The sequence below is a fragment of the Labrus mixtus genome, chromosome 22 (assembly GCF_963584025.1).
Source record: "Labrus mixtus chromosome 22, fLabMix1.1, whole genome shotgun sequence".
NCBI lineage: Eukaryota > Metazoa > Chordata > Actinopteri > Labriformes > Labridae > Labrus > Labrus mixtus.
Genome location: NC_083633.1, coordinates 9,796,079 through 9,822,518, shown reverse-complemented (window position 1 = coordinate 9,822,518; position 26,440 = coordinate 9,796,079). Strand labels below are relative to the sequence as shown.

The window sequence follows — 26,440 nt, the reverse complement described above, 5'->3', positions numbered from 1 at the left end:
GAACATAAGGATGTAAGTCCAGTTGCAGTAGGAGTTTATGGGCCAGACTCATTTGCAGCTGGAGGAGTTCAGGAGCTGTTGCCAAGGAATCAGGAGGTCCATAAAGCTATTTTTGTGCTGTTTACACTTATTAGTATTGGGATAATTCTTGGTACTATCTCTGAATGATATAGGTGGTAAGAGAGTAACATTTTGTGGCAACAGGCATTGGTTAATGTCAAACTGTTTCTCCTCATTTCTGAGTTTTGTTTCTTGGTGGACTTTAATGTAGACTTTGATTTACTTTGGCATCAACAAATATGTTCTATGTAACAGCTTTTAATAAGCCCTCTTGACCTAACTTTTGGCTTCCCCTGCACTTTGTTTTCTGTGACAAAGTGACAGAATCAGTGTTTGTTTGGCTCTGTCCTTATCAAAGCACCTTCACAAATTCAAACTCATTATAACTGCCAGCTGGAGGAGCTGAGATGTCACGGGCATACAGGCAAATTGCTTCCAAGTGCTCCTCAAATGCCCCCTCATGGATGTCCGGCTAGATTGCCTGCGGTTTCTCTGTCATCCTGGTAATTGAAAGAGAAACAGTTGATATGCAGTCATGTCGACCTGTCACTGCCTGTCTCTCTGTTAATGTACTGTTAATGTAGAAGGTTGGCCTCTGGAGGAAACATCATCCAGGTCTGCTGGGTAATGATCTTGCTTGATCTTTCTCCTGTGTCCTTGTGTGCAGGGTGCACTGTAGTGGTCTGGTGTTAACTGTATGCATGTATCATGTGCGTGTTCCCTGCATGTTAGCTATAGGGTCAGCAAATTACCTGGAGACAGATATCCAAGGTCAATTCATCTCTTCATGTTCTAACATTTACAGCTTGGGTGTTGACATACAGTACACACCCTCATTTGTAAATGTTTTCATGTGTTAATATTTATCTTTACAGTGTGCTTACATTCAGTATATCAGACATGCAGTGCAGATATTCATAGAGATTATCTCACCATCGATGTTCTAACTTAATGTTGATGTAGCATCAAGGCTCATTTTACCAAAAGTTGTTTATTTATTTTTTTCATTTAAATGTCAGAATTTCTTCTGACGTATGCATATTTCAATTAAATACATGTGTGAGACACACAACTATAATACCTGACACTGCTAGTGCTTTTTGTCTGAGTTAATAAAAGCAAAACAATATGTGTGTGCCTAGATCACCTGCAGCAAAAATACTTTGCATCACCAGGCCAGAGTTCAACCAACTGAACTTCTAGGAGTTTTATTCTAAGAAGTTTAGTTTCTTTCTAGGTTTGTAAAACTACTTGTTTATTCTCAGTGGTGTTTGCAAAACAGTTACGCTCAATCCAGCAATTATTCTCTTTCTCTGTCTGTCTTCTGTTCATATGTTAAAATTCATTCATAACGTGTGTTCTATTTGATCTCCAATAAATATTTAAATGTCTTTAAATAAATTTAAATTCTCTTGACTGTAGTTCTACGGTAAAGCAGGAATAGACAGAATGCATACTGCTGGGATAAATGCAGCGTAAGCCGCACAGTTCCAGTAGCTTGGAATAAGCAATAGCACAGCTCCAACTCTATTTGTTTAAGGGCAAGTGAACCGTCTTGTGACTCTGTAGTTGTGGCCCAATAACAAGAAAACAATATTCTGTGGCGAGGGTTATAAGAAGCAGCTCGAGGAGAACGGCTTGCCAGGCAGATGTTGTTTGACAGAATTACATTAAGTTAAGGTCAGAAGGTTATTTCACAGAATTCGAGAGGTGCTGGTTACATGAAACATGAGGGGTGGAAAGAGTGAAGGAAAGGAAGGAAACAAACTGGAGGAAGGAAGGAAGGAAGGCAAAAAAAAAGTAGCTGAAACAAGGGCATTGGCAATGCACCGTTGAGCCCTTGTTTTCCCCTGTTGCCTGCTGTATTTTTTCTCTCCTAGTTCCTTTCTGACAGCTTTAATCAACACAATAAGGCTTGCTGAGATTTCATTATGGAGGTTTGGCCGCAGGGGCCTTTGAGGAAGGGATAGATGGATGGAGGGTTTCCAAAGAGGAGGGGTGGTGGGATCAGGATGGAGGGAGGACAGGAGAGAAAGAGATGTAAGGTTGATAGAGGTAGCGAGATTTGGACGAGTGAAGTCGATAGCAGTAGAAAGTGAGAAAAAGTAAAGCAGAGAGGGAGGGAGGAGCAGGCAGGGGGTAAGACAGTGAGAAAGAAAGATGCATATAAAGAGAGGGATTAAAGGAGGGAGGGAATCAATGGATGGATGGATACTGACACCCGTGCAGAGGGGAAGGCTGAAATAATGGTGTTATGAGTCCATTTGATTGGCCCTGAGCAGCATGGGGGCCCGCAGAGGAGCAGATCACTCTCACACTTTCTGGATTATAGGGTCAAAGAGCACCCAGCAGAGAGACACATCACTTTTGATGTTCTTTAATGGAAACAGAGGGAAAGAAAACACCACAACTTCCCCCGGCCTCTCATATACAGGACTCAAACTTACAGTATAGTATGAACTGTGTATATAGATAGAGGACCACACACACACATACACAACTTTATTTTCTTTTTACACAACAATATTCGTGAGTATTAGCTCATTTAAACCTCTAACGAACATAGGCCCTTGAAATTTGTCCAACAGGCAATTCTGAAACTGTAAGACGGTATTGACTAAAAAAAATAAATTAAAAATTATTATTTTTCCTGAAGAAAAATCAGATACCGTGAGTTAAAGTAACAACATGTTGGCTTGTTAATACATTTAGTAGGAAAAACGAAACAAAAAACCTGAATTCACTAAATAATGGATCGCTGTTGTATTTGTTGAAGGCTTTTAAATCAGCAAAATATGAACAAGAAGTAACAATTTCGTCTTGTGAACATACGAATAAACTGTACATTTTCAAGTATTTAAAGCTTATCCCTACAGTACATTTAAAAAGAAAAAGCAGATTAGTGTGTGGAGCCTATATGGGCCTGCGGCTTGTTTAGTTACATTTCTTATCAGTCGGTCTGGTGCAAACAGTTTGTCTGACAGCTCTTCTTTCAGCACCTCAGGAGGTGTTCCTCTGACAGGCGGCTGGCTCTGCACACAGATATGACTTAACAGAGGTCAGAGTTGGTGTCGACTGAATGTCCTGAGTTCTAGCACCCGGTTTATTTACTGTGTACATCTCTCGGTTGATGTGGATTACTTGTGTTTGGCTTACCTACGGTGCAGCCCTATGTAACCTCATTCAGCAACCAACTAGCAATCCTCTCATCCGCTCTGTTAGTCCACGTATACAAAATCTCTGTCCATCTTCGATGCAGACAGACAATCCTAGAGATTTGTTGTAGCCCAGGAGAAAAGCCAGATTGATCTGCTGTTTCTCTCTCAAACAGGACTCCTAATATCAGGCGTGTGTTTGTCTGCAGGTGTTTGAAATCTGCACGCACAGCAATGTTTTCGGCAATTTATTTTTTGTTGCCGGTCTCCAGGGGAACCACCAGCTGGTGAAACCTTTGATAAATGTTGGCTCGATATCCTAAAATAAGAGGAGCAAGTTTTACAAACACATTACAGGAATACTTATTTCCATGACAACATTATTCAAATGATGAAAAGAGGGCCTGAATGCATCTCTGGAGGATACTTGTCTCTGTCTTTCCTTGTCATGTCTCCTTTTTTTCCCCCTTTCTTTCTCTTTTTTTTCCCCTGTGCATTCAGTGATCCCTCAATAATGTCTAGTCAGGGTTCAGTCAAAGCGTTTTAACTTCTTTCTCAGTTGAACTGTAAAACAATCACCACTGACCTCTCTTTCTTCAGCTAACATGCTCCACTTGACAGTGGTTACAAGTCTAAAATAGTGTGTACAAGTGTGTGTCTTTTATTTGTGTGGAAAAACCTTTGTTGTTGTTACTCAGAAAGAGTTCCGGTGTGTGCAGTTGTGCCTTCCTATTCACCCAGGCTACATTTCTGTCCTGTGTCCATGTTTGTCTTGAACATCCTCACTTTGTACTCAGTAAATGCCAATAGACTCTACTCTAACTTCCTTTTTTTCTACACTCCTTGGCCCCCTGTCTAAGCACGATATCATTGAGCAAGTGCAGACACATTCCTGGATTCTTTTGTGGTATTCTAATGAATTTGTCTGGAATTCTGAGATTTATGAGAATTTGTAATCTGTCTACCTTGTCAGGTGCTGCAATCCTACATTTTATACAAGTTACTTTGTCTTATAAAACCAAAAACAAAGTTTAATCAGCATGATGTCTGTCCACTGCTAATCCAGGATTAGATGGCTCAACCACACAGTGTTTGTTTGTGTCTGTCTCTCTCATTCATTGCTGACATTTGTTGTGAACGTGTAATTGAGATGGAGTAAAGACGAGCCACATGCGGCTGATATCACCCACTGAGGGCACAGAGGGAGGGATGTGAGAAAAGGTAGAATAAACTGTGCTTCTGGCTGAGAGAAAATGAAGAAGACCAACTCCACGCATAGACAAACGGACACAGAGACCTTGTGTACTTGGCAACACAGAGGGGAAGAAAGGAATTAGTAAGGGAATGGATGCACAGTGTGATACCGATTGCATGGGAGGCGGTGAAGATAGATGAAGAGATAAAGAAGAAAGATGGAGGACTGATAGCAACATCGTATTGACACCTCTGTGGGAGTTGAGGAGGAGGAGTAGAAAGAAGAAGGAAAGGACAAACGAGTGAGACCGATAAATAGACAAAGGGTTGTGGGGAAAAAAAGACATGTGTGACCACTGTTAGCTGTATGATAAGGATGGATGGAACTGAAAAAATAAACAGAAAAGAAGTGATTTGGAAGCAGGTGAAAGTGCAATATAGTGTTTCTTTTCACAGGAGCATTGAAAGGCACACAACAAACAAGTGTAAGCAAGAACAAATCTAAGATGTCTCAACACAGCATTTCATCATCGGGGCAATTTCTATTCATTTTTTAACTAATTGCATAATTGTTATTAAATGGTCTTTAAAACGTTTTGCTGTGCATAGAGATTGTTGGAGAAGGAACTTTGTCCTTTCATCTTTGCAACCTTCAAATAAGGAAAACAATTTAATGAGGAAATCTGTACTATTTACATTCCTTCCATGTATTTTTATAAGCAACTTTTTTTTCTAATCTAGTCCTGGCACAAAACATGATTCTTCTCCTCCCCCGCACTTTGTTCAAAGTGCTCCTGACATGGTCTAAAAGCTAAAAGCCCCATAATCCTGCACACCAAAATCACCCTGGAGCATTACCGCCACTAACCCGCAATTCACACATACTCATACTCCGTCGGAGTATGCGCCCATTCCCACTGGATCCGTTTCTGCGACGTCAGCGCAGCCATGACACATCACAGGAGAAGTACAAGATCCCGAGGGAATAAAGAGAAAAACATGCAAACAACACATGCTTTGTCTTTCTGAGGATGCATTGTTTTTAATTCGGTGCCTGTTTTGACGTAATGTTGATAAAGTGATGAAAAATACGATCGCGAATCCCTATATTGTGTTTTATTTTAAAATTGACCGGATGCTCTGTGCGTTTCCTTGTCTGACTTCCTGTCCGGGCTGTCATATTCTGTCCAGCTTGACGCGAACTTGCAGCGTACTCCGGCGAAAATAGACTCGCTGCGTATTTGAAACGGGGCAGAGCGCAGTGCCGTCGGTGGCTCGCGCCGGAAGACGGACCGCAGCGCGCGCTGTGTGAGCACAATGATTGACTAGAGTGGAAGCTAAGTACAACGTAGTGCGCGGCGCTGACGGACCGCGGCGCGCACGGAGTATGTGTGAATTGGGCTTAACACACACCTACTGCACCTCTCCGACTACTTAAATGCAGTCAAGTTCGGGGCAAGTCAGTAAAACATCAAATGCTTGCAGACGAGGGAAACCCTTTGTATGTCTGTCGAAAATGTCATGTCACCAGTGCAAAGCCTCTCTTTGCTCTGTCATGAAAATAGATCCCACTGACTCATGTCTGTATTGGAAGCACTATTAAAGCTTTTCTTTTTTCTTCGACTAAGCTTTGGCAGCAGGCACTGTGTCCATTGATGCTGCGAGCAGCAGAGCCCCAGGCCAAAAGATTGCAGGTCAATACCTGAAGAGTTCTTCATGTGCAAGAAATATTGATCAGCTGAAATCTATGCATGGGACAGAGTTGGCCAAAGCAATAGTGCAGTCGCAGCACCTGGCCTTAGAATAAAGCAACTTTTATATTCACTATGAAGAAAAAAACGTCAGACCGTATTGGATTGGATCTTTGAATGAATGCTGACTCGGCTGATATGTTAAAATATTGTTGATACTATTGAATAAACTGAATCAATATAATGTGATTGTTTTACAGACTGGCATACCTTCCCAAGACCCAATGTGGTACCAGATTGATTCTGTCATTTCAAAAAAATTGATTCAGTGAGACAAATGAATACTAATTTGTTTTCGTGTTGGTAGTTGTATGTTTCTTCAAGTTGACATATAGAAAAGAGACTACACTTGAGACCTGCTCTGTATGAAACGGTTCCAGTGATGTCGGGATTTGGTACAGGGAAATCAAATAGACTTGACTTGACATCTCAGTTGTAAATGTCAGTCACTTTTTAATGGAATTCTCGGAATAGTGCTCCAAGCCTCGGTAGAATTTGTCAGGAGAAAACTCTCTGCTTTCGTGCACAATATGTTAAGCATAAGGAGTTAGGGGATAGTACTACATAGACAGGATGGTATTAATTTTTGGAATGATGAAATAAACAGACTACAACAGTGGAAAGGTTTTAAAAGAAGGTGAATATGCATGCTGTTCTTATCTTTGAACAACTCCCTGTTTCCTAGAATTGTGCTTATTTTGTAACCTTGTTACTTCAGATTCAGCTAAAAAAGGTCACTTCCTTAGTGGATAACCAAGTATGTGTCAAAGAAGTTAGTAACGTATTTGATTATGTTTAACTTTGCACATTGTTTCTTTATTCTTACCAGTCTATTAACAAAACTTAAAAAAGTAAATCCAGTATTGTTATATAAAACTACATACAGACAGGGTACCTCCCATACCTGGACCGGCACGGCACCTATTATGTTGGATCCAGCATACTGCATATGGACTACAGATATGCTAGTATAATAGGAATTTTGCAGGGCTAGAATAGTAGTAATTATTTAACCTCAAACACACAACTTCAAACATTTCACTGAAAAAACAATCCTATTTGATGAAATAATTAAGTATTCAAATAAAACATATTGCAGTAACATTTTTATGTGCTCCTATGTAGACATGCTTATTCACAACCCATCCTTTTTTCTACAGGCAGCCGAGGCACTGAGGCTTTCTGCAGCAATAAGTGCATGTGGCTTTTTAAAAAGCAAGCTTTCCTTTGCAGATTCTAATAGAAACAAATTGCTGGCTGAAGTTTCTATAGGCTTGCTGATCAGCTACTGTGTTTACTTATCGATTAAGATCTTGGTAAATATTGAATGTTTATGTGAGGCTGTATTCAGTTTAACTTTGTAATTGTCAATTACAGATGACTACATTAGCTTTTCCGATGCACAGTTCTCTCCGCTTGGTGCTGCTGGGTGACTGATTCTGTTGATTTGGCTGAGATAAACATTGAGTAACGGTAAACAAAGTGTATTTATTGTGTTTGTACACAACAACTACTGCTGGGAATTACATTCATGGCTTTTGCTGGGTTATAAATTGGCTGGATGAGTGGTTTGTCCTGATTATTGCCGGGAGGTTTGATTAAAAACTGTATTCTTTGTGTTGTGTTCTGTGTTTCTGGGAAATTATTTTATAATATGCCCGCAGAAAAATTAATCAGATGCAGAAGCCGTGCACCATTAAGTGCTTTTTACGAAACATGTGAAGACTGCAACATTTGTGTGTGGTTGCTTCTGTATCCACAAAGCAAACATCTTGCTGCCTAAAAAAGAAACATACACAAAAAAAAAGGATCATAAGTCAATCCTGTCAAGTTGTGTAAAAAAGAAGGAACTGACCCAATAGGATGGATTTATTTATTTATGTGTATGCAAACCTGAGAAATAACTTGGGTTAGATAACTTTCTGCACCTGTGACAATGATGACACTGATAACAATACAGCCTAACACAACGTTGACAACTGCTGTGAATGATCTGCAGTGATGTACACTCGGCCGACTGATTGTTGCTTTTTATCTGGCATGTTCTGTCACTCTGTTTTTTTCTTCTTAGCTTCATCCATCACCGTCCTCTTTTATCTCTCAGCCTCAGTCATTGTATCAAGCAGTACTGTAGCAAGACACGCTATCTGAGAAAGTGCTAACTGGCTTGTTCTTTCATAAATGACGGTTTGTGTGTGAGCTCGTACTGTAGATCAGTACACACTACTTGTAAGATGGCCGCTGCCTGCTGCAGAAGTTACATCCCGCAGTGAACTGTACATATCGTTGCTGTAAAAGCACCCAAAATATATATTTAAAGAAATGTGGTGCTTTGATGCAAGTGGTGTATTATCTTGATCGATTATTTTTCAAAGTAAATGTTCAAAGCAGCCTAGTAACAGAGAGTTCCACCTACTTGTTTTGCCATAAGAGCAGACAGACCACTCTTACAGCAACAATCCAGGCGTTCTGACTCTGTGGTCAAAAACAAATAGTTTCAAACCTGTTTAGTTACTTTATTAGCAACCCAATGTCTAAATATATACAGCTTCAAGTAATGGAAAACAAGATTCATTATAGTTTGCAGATAGAATTTAGCATGCTTCATATTATTGCACTTCTTTTGTGCAGTGCGGTAAAGAAAGTTTGACAGAATTCTAAATGATTTTCCCTTAATTTTCAAACATTAAGTGTGCTTTGTGGTCACTGTTAAGGTCAGCAGTTTGGATGACATTCTTGGTTTTCCCAACCATTCGTTTCACTGTGGGGAGTGTGATGCTGTAGAGACACAGAGTACAGCGAGTGTTCAGTCCTCTTTGATTGTGTCTGCGTGTGTTTGACCCTCTAAATAAGTCTGTGAGCTTTTTCTGTAATGTTTGAGAGTGAGTTTATTTTCAGGTGTAAGTATCACTTTTCTTGCATCGAATCTTTGTGTTCACGTTTGATTTTGTGTTTGCTGTGTCTGCATGTGTGTTCTATCTATGTGCGTTTGTGTGTAAGTGTGTGTGTGTGTTTCCACATGTGAGATCCCTCATCCCCAGATAAGACACGGGCTGGAGGACAGCAGGGCATCCTGGCTTGGGGAGTAACAAGCATCAGCAGGGATCTGGCGCCCTACTGGTGTGTGTGTGTGTGCGTGTTCATGAAAGAAAAAAAAAACAAAAAAAACTGCAACCCATATATTTACACTCAAACACACACACACATGCACATACACACAAACGCCTTAGTCCGAGGGCACTGCTGTAATTGGATGTCTGATTACTGTCAGATAGTGTGTGTAGGGCAGCGAGAAACGGAGGGGTAGAAAAAGCAAGCAAAATGAAAGGAAAGTCTTCTCCCAGGGAAAGAGAGGGAGCATGTTTGCAACAGTAGAAGAAGAAGAAAGCGAGATAGATGCTCTGAAGTCAGAGAGAGAGAGAGAGTCAGAGAGTAGCAGACAGAGAAGTGGACATGTTCTCTCTGTGATCTCTGAGCTTAACTCTGACCTTGTGAGTTTTATCTATGTTCTGACATCCAATCATCACTTTCTTATCTCCCTCCGTCTTCACCTTATATCCCATACATCTCCCTATCTTTTTCCTCATTTCTCCACCTTCCTTTCCCCCACCCACCCTTCCTCCTCTCCATCTATTTGCTCCCATCTGTCCCACTCGGTTCCTTCCTCCAGCCCTCTCAGAGAGCCCGCGGGATTAATCTGATTGATTGGAAGTATTGGCGATGCGTGACAGGTGGCAGAAGGTCATATGAGTCGATGGAGGCTTTAACTGACTTGTCTCTTGCCTGTGGACTCACAGAACTGGTCTCCAGTTGAACTTGTCAGCTCTCGCCACAGGAGCGATGGTAAACAGTTCATTTGAAAGACGTCTGCGCTCTGTCTTGCTGAGATTAGAGCGTTAAGCCTGGTGCACGCTTATCAATATGTGTGCAAACAAAGGTGCTCGCCTGTCAAACGCATAGATGTTTACAAGTCTATTTAAAAAAAAAAGTCCCCTGAACAGACAAGTTTGTTCTTACCATTCAATGTCAGCGACGACTGCTACACACAGCCCACATTACAGTCTGTTGTTTATTTTTCAAAATAGTGGATAAAAGCAAAGAAATCTCCATTGAAGAATAGATCAAATTTATGTGCTTTGTTGACTAAAAGGTTCAGAAACAAGCCACAACTGAAGTCTCATGTGAACTGTTACTGCACTACTGCCTGCAGTTACTGACTCCAACACCGAGAAAGTGTGAAATATTCTCTTGATGTTCTTCTTTTTATTGCCGCTATGTGGGCAAAATGAATTGATGTGACTATTGTAGACTTTTATTAAGTTTCTACACTTACACTCACATTTATGTGTTTATCTGCATCAATATTTGATCATTCAACTCTAGATATCATCTCTCCTTACAGTAAATACTAAATTCACTACATCCATAGTGATAAGTCTTCCTTTATATATTTTTCATCCGAGTTTTTCCAGACACAAGTTCTGTCTCCATGCAACAAACCTACATACTATTTGCATGTATAATCTACAGTTTATGGTGTGGTCAGAACACACTGTCTACTTCTTAAACATGCAAACAGATTCTCTTTCTTTCTCTTCTGCACTCACACTTGACACACACATCCACTATTCTCCATGCTGGAGGTGTCCACATGTCTCCCCACAGACCTGAGCAAGTGCTGACTTCAGCTAGACTGCTCGACTCCAGTGGTGAAGACAGACCCCGCTCCCCATCCAATACTCCGATCGCTACACACAATCGCACATTCACAGACGCACACACACTTTCTGCAGGAAGTTAGATGAAGTGAGACGTTAAAAGGCCAAGCTCCTCCGTCTCTTCCTGTGTCTTAATCACTCACTTTCTCCCTTGTGTGTTTTTTTTTTTTTTTTGCCTGTCTCATCTCTCCTTACTCCCCTCTCCCTCCAAATCCACCCCTGTGTCATTCAGACTCACCCTGTACTTGTATCTCCCTCTCTCCTAGACACACATGTGCACACATAGCAATAATGAAAGTAGTCTGCGTCTGTACAAGGGTCAATCTGTTCTCCATGTTCCCTCCCAGTTTAAGATTGAGATTTACATTCTGGAAAAGAGAACAGCCTGTCTTTTTCTGTGGGTATTAAACGATGGAGCCTTTTTTTTTTTCAGTCATACTGTAGAGCTGCCTAGCAACCTTACCAAAAAGAGTGAATTATACTAACATTTAAACTCTGTTATCTTTTGTCATCGTATTCTCATAAGAACCTGTGTTAGATTAGACAGGATGGGTATCAACTTCTCTGTAACCGACACTAATGCAAGACAGAAACATGATGTAGGACATCTGCAATACTAATTTGATAAATAATGCAGATGAACAAGCGGGTGGGGGGAGTTCTGCAATGGCCATCATGGCTATTACTTCTAATAATGCTTGTGCGGGGAGATGGATGAAAAAGATGATTCAATATGGCTACTACTTTAATATTAATGTATTGAAAGATGAGGATGTCATATAATTTACTTCCATGTTTTCTTGTAAAGTGTCATTATCACTTTACATCCTATTCATACAACAACGATAAATAGTCATATTTTCTCATGCTTTATACTCTTCTATCTCAGCAAGTAAAAAATCATAACAAAACAAGATATGATTATAAACTGATAAACAAACAACAAAACTATGAACTGCTCTGCAAAAACAACTTTGACGACACAATCCCTCTACAAAGTGTCATACAGGTCAAACTTTGAAAGAAACATGTCTTTTATTTGATGCAGTGTTTAAGCAGAGCGTTTCTTGATACACTGGTCACAAGTTCTCCAAAGATGACATATTTTATATCATCATCATATATCAATGTTTTTTTTTTTTACTGTCTTTTCTTAACTGTTCATACGTCAGCCTCTTCTTATGGCTGCACATGGGGTAGCTGTTAGAAAATACATACATTTACAAAACACTTAAATATGCTTCAATTATAAAGGGAAGAATGTGCAACATTTACACATAAATACAGCAGAAATCACAAAGTATGTAAATGTCTCTCTGAGTCATGACTGTCTACATTGAGTGAGAAGCGCGAGTCCCTCCAATTGTACAGTTATCGGAGCCTTGTTTACATCATGTTTACATGGACGGGGCGGCCTTGCGTTTTAAGCTGTTTTAGTCAAGGACTAAAGAAAAGAAGAATAACATACTCACTGCTTATTTGGATGTGACCTAAGTGTTTTTAGATCAGGATCCTTCCGTGTCAATTTATGAGCAATATGAAGTTATAAGTGAACCAAAGTGTGCTAACATTAGCCTGCTTACACAACAATGCAGGAAACAGGCAATAGCAGCTCGAGCAAAGGAGAATTTTCTCCGCCGCGTACGCTTACTGGTGCTTAATTATGGTGCTTTCTTATTGATATCTTGTTTATGAGAACTCGAGTGGATAGGGGTTGGAGGTGTGCCGCTGGAGGAGAGTGGAGGCTTCAGAATAGCGGAGCTTAAAAAGTTAATCAAGCAGTTTGTTTCGGTTAAATGCTGGCGCTCCATGGAGACATCTACTGGATCAAAAACTTGCACATTCTTCCTTTTAGTATATACACTATTATGTGTTGTTCAATCTTTTTATATTGCTTGAAAATGATTTTTAAAATTGTGTTGGGGAATCAGGGGTTTAGGAATTAATTTAGTATTTCCCTAAACAAACCTTAGTATAACCACATGAATGGTGGATTCCATGTATGCTTTAGAGAGTATTTAGTTTTTCACAAATGTATCACAATTATTATATGCCTCTGGTAAAATTGTACTCTGTGTTATCTACCTAAATGTTCTCAGGTACAGTTGGTATGACTGCAGTATTAATGCAGGATGTCCTCGGCTGGAGGATGTCCAGAATCATAATGATACCCCGAAGTGCATGCAGAGTAACTCCAGCTGTTACAGTATCTACTAAAATCCTCTCTAATATACGGAGGCTAGACTGGCAATTAACGTCCTCGATAGAAACCACAAATTATTGTAGTTTCTCTGAGCACCACTTGAAACATTTTACTATGTGCGCCGTAGATCATCGCAAATATCCAATAACCATTCAGCGCGGTGAACTGTTGCCTGAATTTATTGACCGCACGCTGGAGACATCAGCCGTAAATTTATCTCAGTGTTTATTTACGTTGTGCTAATCGAACAACCATTACATTTCCTTAAACCGAAACAACCTCCTCCATTCCCGCCCAATTCCTTTATAACTGTTTCATGATCAGCAATTATTAACAATTCAAAGCTTTTTATGGGCTCACACAATCTTTCCCTCCCAAGGATTGGTTCAGGTTCTGAGCAGCACTTTTTGGGTTCAGGTTAGGTCTGTCTTAAATTTCCAAACCCATTTCAAGCTCCAAGGCCCGTGTCCTTTAAGGCGTATTTTAATGGGAGGATGTAAATTTCCTGGGACAGCGGTTCCATGGGTGTTGTCAATGATTCATTAGCAAGCCTGGGGAGAAGTTTTAACTCGTAGCAGAAAAAAAAAAATGCAGAACACAATATTTAGCGCACCACTTCATCCCAACCCAAGCTCAAGAAAAAAGGCATGTGTGCCAGCATGTGTGTGATACTGGAGTGCACACAAACACACGCAAAAGCTCATTGGTAAGCATAGGCAAATTCACACAAGCGTGTGTAAGTATAAGCCTCACATACACACATACACACAGAAATCAGTTACTTCAAAGGCCCACGCTGCAGGGCCCCAAGCTAGGAACAAAGCATAGAGAAGCAGAGGGCAACTTTTAATTTTAAAGCAGTGCTAATGAGGTTTGGAGAGAAAAGTGTGTCAAAATCAGAGTGTGTTTGCTCTATGTATGTCTGTTCTCCACTATTAACACTTCACTGGCAGGTGTTTGTGTGGGGATGAATGCAGTGGGTGATTTTCCTTTTAATTATTTCTTATCAAAGAAACGCTTGCTAAGCTGGTGACATGAATTAATTTCTTCCTGTGTGGTTTGTGAGGCATGCAAAACCTTATATTTGATCGTAGCATGCAGAATGTCGTGCTAATAGCTATATTATATTTTAAAGGTGTGTGGGCGCCAGTGTGTTTGCATATTCATCACAGAGGTCACACATAATACAACAAGGGGGGGGGGTGAGGGTGATGCAGCTTTTTTTTAATAACAACGTCATTGAAGGTAGGAACTTTTATGTCACTGCATTTCTTTCATCTAATACTGACACATTCATGAAGATTCATATAAACACACATAAACGCGCACACACTCTCTAACCAATGCCAGTCGCATATAGGTTCAGCTGGCTTTAAAGTTCCCATCATTACTCATCTAGCTAAGGATAGTGCGGGAGGCTCCTCCTGTGTGCAGAGTATTCATAGCTGTACTGTATGTGTGGATGCAAATGACTTCTATCAGCGTCAGGTTTGCAAAAACAAACAATACTTAGAAAATGGTTGGAAGGTGCAGCCTATACCGCAAAATAGGAAATATTAAGTGTGAGTGTGATGGAAGTTGAAGACTAAAGGTAGGTAGGTGGAGGAGAAATGAAACAAAGATGGAGGAGGGAAATGGAAAGCTCTAGAATGAGATGATCATGACAAAGGAGGTGATTATTTTCCCTAACAAAAATCTACCACAGTCAGTAGCAGCTCTATCATTCTTGCCTTCCATTAAGTGGCAAGTCACCCTGCTAGTGCCACAACGTTATTATCATTCAGTTTATTGTGTGTTTTGAGTTTCCAAGTGTCAATGAAAGTCTTCATTTCAGCTCTCTGTCTTCTTAAATGCAGCGACTCCTGCTAAGTTTGAATGTGTTAACAGAGAGCTGCTTGATTCCACAAAGGGAAGTGTTTTGTCTAAGAGCTTTGGAATGTGGCGGATATTCAGTGACACTCAAGAAGCCAACAGCGCTGAAGTGAGGTACCACCCAGTCGCATTTCAAAGACAAACAAAACATGTTTGGTACCGCTGGGATGAGAAGGTTCAGACAGAGCAGGGAAACGTTCACACTAGCTTGTCAAGTCACCTAGAAATGTGTCCATTTGTTATTCTGCTCTTCTGCTCTTTTCTAATCACGTGGACAGCTGATGTTTCCCGTCATCTTAGCCCGTCTGCCTGCTTGTGTTTGTGTTTGTGTGGCTCCTCTCCTCTTTCACTCTCTCTTGAGAGACGACTGACAAATATGTGGAACAATAATGTAGTTTGATAAACATGACCACAAATCCCAGGGTTAAAATTTCAGACATATACTGAGCATTAGCTGATTTTAATATGTTTTCTTGTGGGGGGGGGGGACTGAAAGCAATACAGGAGAACAGCAGGATGGTGCAGGAAATCAGAACCCTTAACAAAGTATTGGATGCTACTTTAACATCTCGCCTGTAAGTCCTGTGGTCTGAGAGATAACTGATAAGGTTTAAAGTCATCACATTTGTTAAGCGCTGCATGCCGGTTGAGCCACTACATTATTTGATTTGTTCCTCTAAATGAAAAACCTTCAAAAATGAATGAGATTAAAACACTTAAACACCATTTTTTTTTAATGTCTTAGGGACTTTATTATGAGACTGAGGAAGTTCGGTGACATTTATTGCAAACGTATATAATAGAATCACTTAAAACTCAACTTTACATTTCCCATATTATTTATAACTAAAAGACGTGTCTGCAATTTTATTTTGGTTCTTCCTCTTACATTTTTTCAATACTTTTGGGGAACTGCTTCCTTAAAAGTTTGGCAAACTGAAGGTGAGAATGCAGGAATCTTCTCACTTCTATAACACCGAGGAAAGTGACTAATTCCTCTTTTATTTCTCCTCCTCATTCATGCATCTGCTGGTTAATTGATGAAATTGTGCAGAAAGAGAAAGCCAGAGAGAGAGAGAGAGAGAGAGAGGGCGGGAGGGAGGCAGATCATTAATTAAACGTTGAGACAGCGGTGTTTCCCTTCCCGAAACAGACCAAATTTAATCTCAAAATGGAATGGAGTTAATTACCAACAATAAGGGTTTAATTTGGAGAAGCACTGGACACACTTAACATTGAATTTATCACTTTAACTTGCACCCTGCATGTATTTTTAAACAGCTGCATTGGGGACAGTCAAATGGAAATGCACACACACACACATGCATGCACTTGTGTTCATTCATTTGCATGGACTACTTTTTACAGCTATCCACCTACACATGCAGAACACCAGACAGTTTAGCTCACAAAAATATGCATCACACCTACGCTCACAGTGCACCACCACAAAAGTTAACAAACTAGATACACGTGGGCAGACACACACACACACACACACACAAACACACGCACACAAAAAAAAGGGAATCTTTGGCATTGTGTTCCTTCTTTCAGGTTATTAGGCATGTACTGAAAGCTCAGTGTTCCTGCCCTGTAGAAGAAGAGCCCCATAATTCAATTATCCCTTTGTAGACGAACGTGCTACATTTGCTGAATTATGTAATGAACTGGCTATCACTGTGATCCAATACAGCTGAGACCATTCTTTTATCTGACGAGAATAAAGAGAATTTTTAACTGGTCCCACATTAGCATGCCCGGAGTGTGATGCCACATCTCTAAACAATTAATGATCCAGTTTCTACACAATCAGCCAAACTATGAGCCTGCAGATTGGGGGTTTTGAGAGGTCGGAGGGAGTTGGATCGCTTCTATCCATAACAAATCATGCTTCAGTTGATGTTTTTTACTCTAAATCCATCAATTCATTTTTGAAAAACAGGGGGGGCATTATTGACATCGAGCTGCCAAATTGTATTTCTTTTTTTTGTTGCTCTATTGACAATATAATCATGACCATTTGACGATTCCTCCACAGTTTGCAAAAAAAACACATTTTCAGCTGGATAGTTAGTTGATTCTTCCCACAGAAAGCTTTCACGCCATGTCGGGCACCTGAGATGCAGGTGTTTAACCCGGATCTTCTCTGAAATCGATACCTGGGCTTGTAGTTCACTGGAACATTTTCTCACATCGACCAAACTTTTTCTTGCGCTCTATTAGCTTTCCACTCAGCCTCAACAACCGATTCAACAGCTCCAAAACAGCTCAAGTATTATTTACACCATTTTGTCACACGCTCATCTTTGTCTCCACAGATTTAATTTGTGATTCAAAGCAAGTTCTCTCTCCTTACTGCAGTGCAAGCGTTTTGATGTTTGAAGATCTTCCAAAAGTCCCCTTTCTTTTTTCAACAAGATGCACTTTCAACTAAACGCTCTCATAACAGTGATTCAAAAAGACATTGATGTCTTGCCTGACCTAACCTCCCAGCTTTCCTTTCAACAGAGCAGCAACGGTGCAGGATAATAACTAGTGTTAGCTTTTAATGAGCTGCTTTTTGGCACCATCAAAGATGAGAAGTGTTTCAGGGTTAGCAGTAACTTTGCCTGCTACACTTATAGTCAGTGTACCAAAACAGTTACACAAAGACTCACAGATAGGATTTGTTATTGCCTGTGAACATTTAAGTATTAGTCTTGTTGTGTGTGTGTGTGTGTGTGCGTGCGTGCGTGTGTGCGAGTGTGAGTGTGTGAGAGAGGGCTGGACTTTGGTGCCTACAAAGATTCTGTCACTGTAGTGATTATCCTTGAGAGGCTTTTAATTTGAAGCTAATGAGTATTTGTTTTAGCAGTCATGCACGCTGGTATGCATGCGTCTGCACGTGAATGCAAGTGTGTGTGTGTGTGTGTGTGTGTGTGTGTGTGTGTGTGTGTGTGATAAAGGGGTTTGATGTCACGAAAGCGACAGACTGTACAGATGTTCAATAAATGGGCTGGAACAGTCATGGAGAAAAGGGGACATCAGTCACTCTCAGTCGCACAAACTCCCACACACAAACACGCACAGAGATTTGAGAAAATTGAATATGCAGGGAAAAAGTTACAATTTTTTGGGGCAAAGGTTTCAGAAATAGAAGACCTGATGAATGACAATTATACCTAATCTTACAAACTCACACACACACACACCTTCACACCTTTAGCCGGGCTAATGATCTAATGAAGCAGAGCTAATTAATAGAACAGACCTTAAATAGAAAGTCTGGATTAGTGCAAAGCAGAATGGGATGTGGGATTATCTCTCCATGTGTGTTTTGTGTACGTGAGGGGAGGAGTATGCGCTTGTTTATATTGGCGCCCATTAATTCACAAGTGAAAGTCATTCAACAATGATTCCTGTGTGTATCTGTGAAAGGGAGCAAAACCATTTGTCATGATCTCATATTGTGAGTGAGTAACTATTAGCGCTGTGAGGACTATTCTTGTAATGCTGAACAATAGGAAACAAAGGAGTGTGACGGTGAAGAGAATATTTATAGGCTCTGTGCAGTTATCTGATATGGACTCATAATCATTCATCTCCCTATCTTGTTTCATTGTTTTCTCGGTGGCTGTTGTTATATCGCATTGAATCACACCACACCCGACCGTACCCGACCGTACCCTAACGTACCCTAACGTACCCTAATGTACCCTAACGTACCCTACCAGCTTGTGTTTTCTCTTCCATCCAATCCTCCCTTCAGACCCTTTGTTTCTTTCATTACCTTTCAACAATCCTGTATTTACTGTTTACCATGTTTTTCCTTCATTGTCATTTGGGCGGCTGTGGCTCAGTTGGTAGAGTCGGTCGTTTCTTATCCCGAAGTTCGGAGGTTTGATCCCCAGTTTCGACAGCCACATATCCGATGTTTCCTTGAGCAAGACACTTAACCCCAGGTTGCTCTCACTGCTTCGGCGGCGGTGAATGAATGTGTATAAATAGGATTAGTTACATCTGATGGTCACTTTTCATAGTATCCTCTGCCATCAGTGTGTGAATGGTAGGTGTGACATGCGGTGTAAAAGCACTCTGAGTAGTCTGAAGAATAGAAAAGCACTATAGAAGCTCAAGTCCATTTATCATTTACCGTCTCATCTCAACCATGTCTCCGACTCTTATCTCATGTTGTTTTGTAATAAATGTTTCATTTTGCAATCTGTGATCCTCATATATCATAAATACTTCTTGTATTACTGCTCGTTTCTGTGGGGCTTTGGTTTCCCAAAAATCATTTCCCTGTAATACTACATCATGCGGTTTGGATTTTTCTCAGATTATCTTGAATTTTTTATGACGGCTGTTGCTGCTACGCTAAACATCCACTTACTGTATATTTATCAGAAAGTGCTGAGGCTGCTGGAAGTGTAAAACCACACCACTTCATGCAGTAGAATGAGTGTTCCCAACCACATTTAGATGAGTGTAGGCTGAATCAAGAGGGAACAGCTAAATGGTTATAAGTATAATAACATTCTGACCCCCTTCTCTGCTCTGTCCCAGGTGGTGTGTGTATCGCCCAGTCCTTGAAGATCCCCAGGGAGCCCAAGCCCGGGGAGTTTGACAAGATCATCAGACGCCTGCTAGAGACCTCAAACGCCAGGGCCGTCATCATGTTCGCTAATGAGGATGACATACGGTACGTGATACACAGCTTAACAAGTCACCGGCCGACCCTGCTCATCATATTTCTGATAGTCTTTAACTGCAGCAACTTACAGAGAGATTTCTACATGCAGCTGACTGACTTTTGCTTTCTTTCGGTCTCTGATCTCTTTCTCCAACAGAAGAGTTCTGGACGCAGCAAGAAAGAACAACCAGACAGGTCACTTCCTGTGGGTGGGCTCAGACAGCTGGGGTTCTAAAATCTCTCCTGTAATTGGCCAGGAGAGAGTGGCGGAAGGAGCGATCACCATTCTTCCCAAACGAGCATCGGTGGACGGTAAGTTATCGACACTGTTTGTTCACATACCTGTCTGTCTCAAACACAAGTGAAGGCTGAAGTTAGGTGTGTGTGTGTGTGTGTGTGTTTGAAGTCTAATAGAACTAATGTAGGGGACGCCTAAAGACCTGCAAGAAGAAGTGAAATACAGGCATGTTCCCTTAGTCTTGAACCCTGCAGGGAACAAGGTTTTGCCATTAGGCCGGGCAGGAAATCCTCATTTGCTCCCTGTCAGAGGTCTACATTAGATAATTGACTCCTGGAGGGGCACATACGCGACAAGGTATAAACCGAAAGTGAGGAGGGAGAGAGAGCCTACGAGCAAGTTTAAATGACTCAAAGTCAGCTTTTCCTGGCTGACATGAGGAAACACGCTGTGGGGTCTTCAGGAGGAGTTTTGAGCGAGATTGAACCAGCAGGGGATTTATGATTTAGTGCATACACCGTTACCAGTTTAAAATGTTCACCTGACAATCTGGCAAAACTTTATACAATGATCATGGTATATATCATACCTAACCTACATGTATATGATGCTTAAAATGCAAGAATGTTTTGCTGACACTGAGTTAGAGAGCAGGAGATTTACCTGTAATATTTCTACATTCAACCTAAATATGACCTTTGGTTACCCTGAGTCTCCACTGTCAGGTAGAGAATACTCCACCCCCCCCCCCCCCAAAAAAAAAAAAAAAACTAAAATAAGGAGCACACATTTACAAAGAACCTCAAAGAATCAGAAGTGCTTATTTTTATATTTACAAGTGTCACACCTGTGATCACAATGAGAAGCATTTGATCCTAGATGACATGTGCTACCTGTTGAGCTACACAGAGTGCGAACCTACTGTTCTCAGCAGTCTTAGTATCAACTGTGCTACCCAGGTGCACATGGGACCAATTTCCCTGACAGCAGAGGAGATTAATCAAGGCGGTTCTTGTCAGCTTTACAGCGTGTCAGGTGGGACACAGCCTGTCCAAGTCAGTCTGGGCGTCCCCAGTGATCCCCCCTCCCTCTGTGGTTTGTTGAACCTGCACAATGCTGCCAGAAGGAGCAACCTCAGTGCTATTTGTAATGATGTTTTATTTATATAAGTAAAGCATAAATGCTTATTTGTTGTTTCATGGGGTATTTACACAGTCCAAAAGGTTGTTTCTCAAATAGTTGTAGTATAAACCAGGTAGCACATGTACAACCAGTGTATTTGTCTTCTTTAAATCCCTTTTCTTTCCCCCCATCTCTTTATCTCAGCCTGTCAGCCTCTGACAGGTATTTCCACTCCTGTGAGTGGAGAAGTATGTTCTACCCTGTTCCTCTTCTCCTCGCTACTTATTAAATTGGACAAGTAGCCAACTTAGACTGTGAAAGCTCACTTTAAAATGTTTGCTCTCCTTGCTCCCAGCTTCAGAATTTGATAGGAGCTGAAATACTGTACGGCTCCACAGAAAGTATTTCTCAGTCATACTTCAAACTCAAAGGATACTCAGCTCTTTTGCATTTCGCAAAACCTTCAATAACCATCTTCTACTTAGGACCAGACAGGCTTAGTGGAAATGAAGGGCGGAATATTTGCTAGAGGTGTGGGTATTCAGACAGGTTCCCGTCACTCTTTATATTCTAACCTTTACCCTCTCTGTGTTTGAAACAGCGTTTGATCGCTACTTCCGTAGCCGCTCGCTGTCCAACAACAGAAGGAATGTTTGGTTTGCTGAATTCTGGGAGGAAAACTTCAACTGTAAACTGGGGATGCACGGTAAACGGCCTGGAAGCCTGAAGAAGTGCACAGGTAAGTTTTGACTCTTTTGATTGTTGCATTTAATATAAACTCTGTCCACCATGTTTTCACCCCAAAACAAATAATTTAAAAAGGCTCAAAATGCCTGATAACCAAAATCATTCCTTTTTAGATTTTCATGGATATGGTTTTAATCAGGCAGAATTGTTCAGCTTGCTTTAACGTTCAGACAAAAAAAACTCACATGAAAGAGATTTCAGTGGAGGATTACAATTTAAGAAGATGGGTTTGACCTGCACACAGCAGGGTTAAGTTTCCCCTTCTAACAAAATGTTGTTTTCAGTTTCATAGTTCTTCTCTCATCTGCAAAACATCAAATCCTGCTTAGATTCATTCCTCTGTTTGTTTGGCTAAAATACTCGTTGATAAGAAAGTCTCTCTGAAAATTACTCAAAACAACATAATGCTTAAAATCAACTACCCTCTGTCTTTTTCTAAATGGACCTGCCAACAAAAATGTTTGCTGATTTAACGCATCACTGTGAATTGTCTCAAGCTTTATTGGAGCATCGCAGCTCTATATTAGTCAACAGGGACAACCTTAAGTGTTTAATTAGTATCTATATTGTAGAGAGCACTGTGGCATTAATAAGCGTCCTTTAAGCTCTGATCACACGCTGTTATACTCCAAGGAGCAATACAGCTCGAAGAGAACCATTGTTTGTGTACTCTTGGCTGAAAAGGAAATTAAATGATTGTTTGTGTCTGTGCTTGTATATACAGTGATATAGTCTCCACAATATGTTTGAGTGTGTACTAGTGTGTGTCTGTGGAGTATCAGTGCTGTGTTTTGGCAGTTTCAGGCTCTTCTTGCCATCATTTTTGTGGTTTTTCTTCATGATGTCTGAAGTTTGACCCGCACAGTGCTGTCAAATCAGAACACCTGCAGCTTGTTATTGTACACAGGCAGCTGCTGTGTGTCCAGTGCTGTGTGTCCAGTGCTGTGTGTGCATATGTGTGAACATGATCCAGGGAGGGCTGTGTGTGCACTTCGACTGTACCTAAAGCTGCCACTGGCTGCACAAAAAAACTGTCAAACTTGCAGGACAGTTAGTGATGCCAGTGGACATTGTCATTTTGTCCATTATAACACACACACAAACACACACACACACACACACACACACACACACACACACACACACACACACACACACACACACACACACACTTCCTGTTTAGCTTTCACATGACCAAATGCTGCTGAGTGCGGATGTTATTGTGTATCACAGTGAGAATTCCCCAGCTGATGGCTGTCATTAGTTCACATAATTAGGTTTGTTAAGGCTGTGACTCCCATTGACCGTCTATTACTAGCTGTGGCATCTGTGTACGTATGCGTGTATGTGTCGAAGGCCCTGTTGTGGTGCGACAATGTCCATTAATTCCAAGTGCCGGAGTTCACGACCTACAAATCATCAACACTGAAGCCAATCAGCGGCCTGCTGCTCAAGGTCGCTGTGGCGACACAGCTGATGGGGAGATGTGGAAATGGATGTGATTACTGCACGTGATTGGACTGAGAGCAGGAAACAAATATAGAGTGTCAACAAGTATAAATAAGGAAATAACAGGAAGAAGGAAGGGACAATAATGTTTGGATACACTAATTAGAGGCATTGACACAAATAAACTATGTTACAAGAGAGGAATCCTGGTGGAAATACAACAAACAAGAGAAAACAAACCAATATTGAGTGAAGGAGGAGGAAATGAGAGTGCAAAAATAATTATTTCTGAAAAATCATTTTGCTTGGGCATGACCTGAGCCCAAGCTTCATCCAGGAAATGAAAAAAAAAACACGCCCTTATCCTTAAAATTCACCATCTTTGAATGATTGGATATTGACAAGGTTTGTTACCAGACAGTGAAAAGGCAGATCAAGTTAAAACAATGAAGGGAAGATTATTCAGAGAGCTGATTTTATCATTCTAATCATACATTGGTGCCCCTAATTTACTTTGAAAAGCAAATTGTATCATTCAGATTTCCATGAGTGATAAACTCTTGAATAATACGACAAGAATTATAATATAATAATGACTATATATCATCATTTTTAAATTAACTCCCCTATTATGAAGTTAATCAGTTAATATAATATATTTTATTTCAACCTAATAGAACTGAGAATTTGTACTATTTTGCTTTTATTGTGAAGGCTGGAGCTAAATTTCTCTTCCTACATGCTGTTTGGTTGTCAAATATAAAAAGCATATGAATATAAAAGCATACTCTGTGAAGAAAGCTTGAAGTCATCAGTCAAATGTTGTGGAGTTGAAAAAGTAGAACTTTTCCCCTCGGGAGAGAGACGAAATATGTCCTAGAAATATAAAGTAGCAGGACATGGAACTAAAAGTTCTCAATAAAAGCTCACAGTAATCTTCCACCACAGTCTAAAACAAACACGTCTCTTCTACTCTCCTTAAATATTTGTTAATCTTCTGTTTGAGCTGCAAAAGTTTAAACTGTATTGGGGGCACCTCAAGTCTAAAATAATGATCGTATATCAAGATTGAAGTCTGTTAATGTGCAAAAGAGTCACAAGAAGATGGTGTCGTCCTCCTCTGCTAAAGTTTGTCCATTTCTCTCGCTTCTTAAAGGTTGCTCCTTTAAGTCTTAGAGAAAAAGTCATCTTTTCCATTTCGCTGAGCCATTGTGTGACCTGACGTCGAAGCAACAAGTAGATGGACATCCACCACCTCCCGTTTTTGTTCCTTTTTGTTTGACCAACTTGTCACAACAACAAAAATTAAGAAAGAGACTGTGTGCTTTAGCTCACCGCTTATGTGAGAGCTGAAGGTCGGAGCTCGTCACCGACTTGTGACAGGAGGTAAGCCCACACCCTACACCGCCAGCCAGTCGCTTTTTTTGTTGTTGCATTTTTTACATTAGAGCGTAAGCATCGCAAGACATCATTCATTCTCTTAACAACAGACACACATTCAATAACAGATGTCTGGAAATGTTGATTTTTTTTAAATTCGTCAACATTATATTGCATTTCTACGCAGAGATTGTAAGTATACCATCAGTTACACCTTTATTTATAATTCAGTTGTTTGAATTAGTTTAAGGTTAAGGGTAAGAATATGGACTGCTGCATGTCATGGTAATTGTCGAACTCATTTTAAATCTTCTCTTGCAACGATGAGCAATGGTTTGGTTTCCTCTGAAGCTGGACGATTTTGTCAGTGTTTCATCAGTCAGTCTGAAGCTGAGGCATCCTTTCGCTACATGACTCATGTCTCGCTCTCAAAAGAAGAAGAAAAGAAAACCTTTTTTACTGCTATCGCTCAGTCCCACTTGCAAGATAACATTTAGCTTATCCTGTGTGAGTGCAAAATGACTTACAGAAGGTAATTCATATTTTACTGAATATACCCAGAATCAGGAGAGACAATGTACAAAGTTCTTTCATGTTATATTTAAAGTTTTAACTACCTTTATCGTCAATGCTGGACATATTTTCTCAGTCCAATAAAATGTTATTAAGCATTTATTTAAATTACATTACCTCATCTTTCAATGTTAGTACAAATCATTTTAAACCCTTCTTAGTGTCGGGAAAAGCCTTCTTTCCTAAAAGCATTGCTTTTACACACATCTGTCCCAAAACTCTGATAGTGTAATAAACCTTCGCTCTGTTGAAAGTGTGCAGTCAGGTAAAACTGATGCCTGAGGGGAACCTGACTGAAGCAGCCACCGGATCATAGATAAGCCGACATACACTCTTACATGCTCACAAACACTTACATGGCCAGCGGCTGCAGATACAATCATGGATGAGTGCACACACGCTCTAATTAATGTGATACTTTGACACCTGATCCTCAAGCCCCACTGGCTTTGTTTTTTATCAAGACGCTGCTGTATGTAATAACATTTGGGACAACAAATGAAGCTCTGGACCATGAATATGCAAACCACAATGTAGAAAACACATTTTTTCTGTCCACACACTTTACCGCCTGGGACAATGACTAGATCTATTCAACCAGTAGTGGTGGTAGTGACAGGTGATGTAAGCCTCAGGTACATACAGAAGAATCAAAGCACAGCCAGAACCATGTTGCCACATTGTTTGCTGTTGTTGCTTTTGCTTCGTCTTCCTCCTGTGTGGGTTGTGATCTGTGTCACTCTCGTGGGAATCACACCTTCATTTCATCCTTATTTTTTTTCCTACTTTGTTGACTGTCGATCTTGACTCAACGTTTCTTGCTTACTTGTTATATCTCTTCCATTTGTTCCTGTATTGTCTGAATCAATTCCCTCTCTATATAAGGATTCAACCAGCAGGAACTTCAATAGATTAAGTGTTGACAAAACGCTTGCCGGATATATTCTTCAAAGCACATAAAATAGCCCTTGCTTGCCCTTTTTTGTTACAGTTATATTCCCTAGTGTTCTTCCACTTCGTCAAGTCTTAGATTGTTTGAATGTCTCAAATTGTTGCATGAGTTTAACACCAGTGCATACATTTATATAGTTATTATGGCCTTGCTCTTAAATATGGAACAGTTTGTAGAGCTATTGGGAAAAAAAACAACTATTTGTAATAATTTATATTTCATGCAGCTTTACAGTCTGCACTTGCTTTGCTTATTCTACATCTAGTGTTTCATCCAGGGTTTAATTGGACCAATAACACTCACTCAGAGTTTTTTTCACGTCCTTTTAAATAAGGGGAAACACACAGTGTA

The 26,440-nt window shown here is 40.4% G+C and overlaps 1 protein-coding gene across 3 annotated transcripts in view; it reads left to right on the top strand.

Moving 5' to 3' along the window:
• The window catches only part of grm8a (glutamate receptor, metabotropic 8a), a 219,729-nt gene that overhangs the window by 126,259 nt on the left and 67,030 nt on the right, over window positions 1-26,440 (top strand). For all 3 annotated transcript variants that reach the window (XM_061029471.1, XM_061029473.1, XM_061029472.1), the window contains 3 exons: window positions 19,502-19,637; window positions 19,786-19,940; window positions 21,590-21,727. In XM_061029471.1, the coding sequence (XP_060885454.1) occupies window positions 19,502-19,637; window positions 19,786-19,940; window positions 21,590-21,727 (429 nt within the window). The remainder of the gene's footprint in view (window positions 1-19,501; window positions 19,638-19,785; window positions 19,941-21,589; window positions 21,728-26,440) is intronic.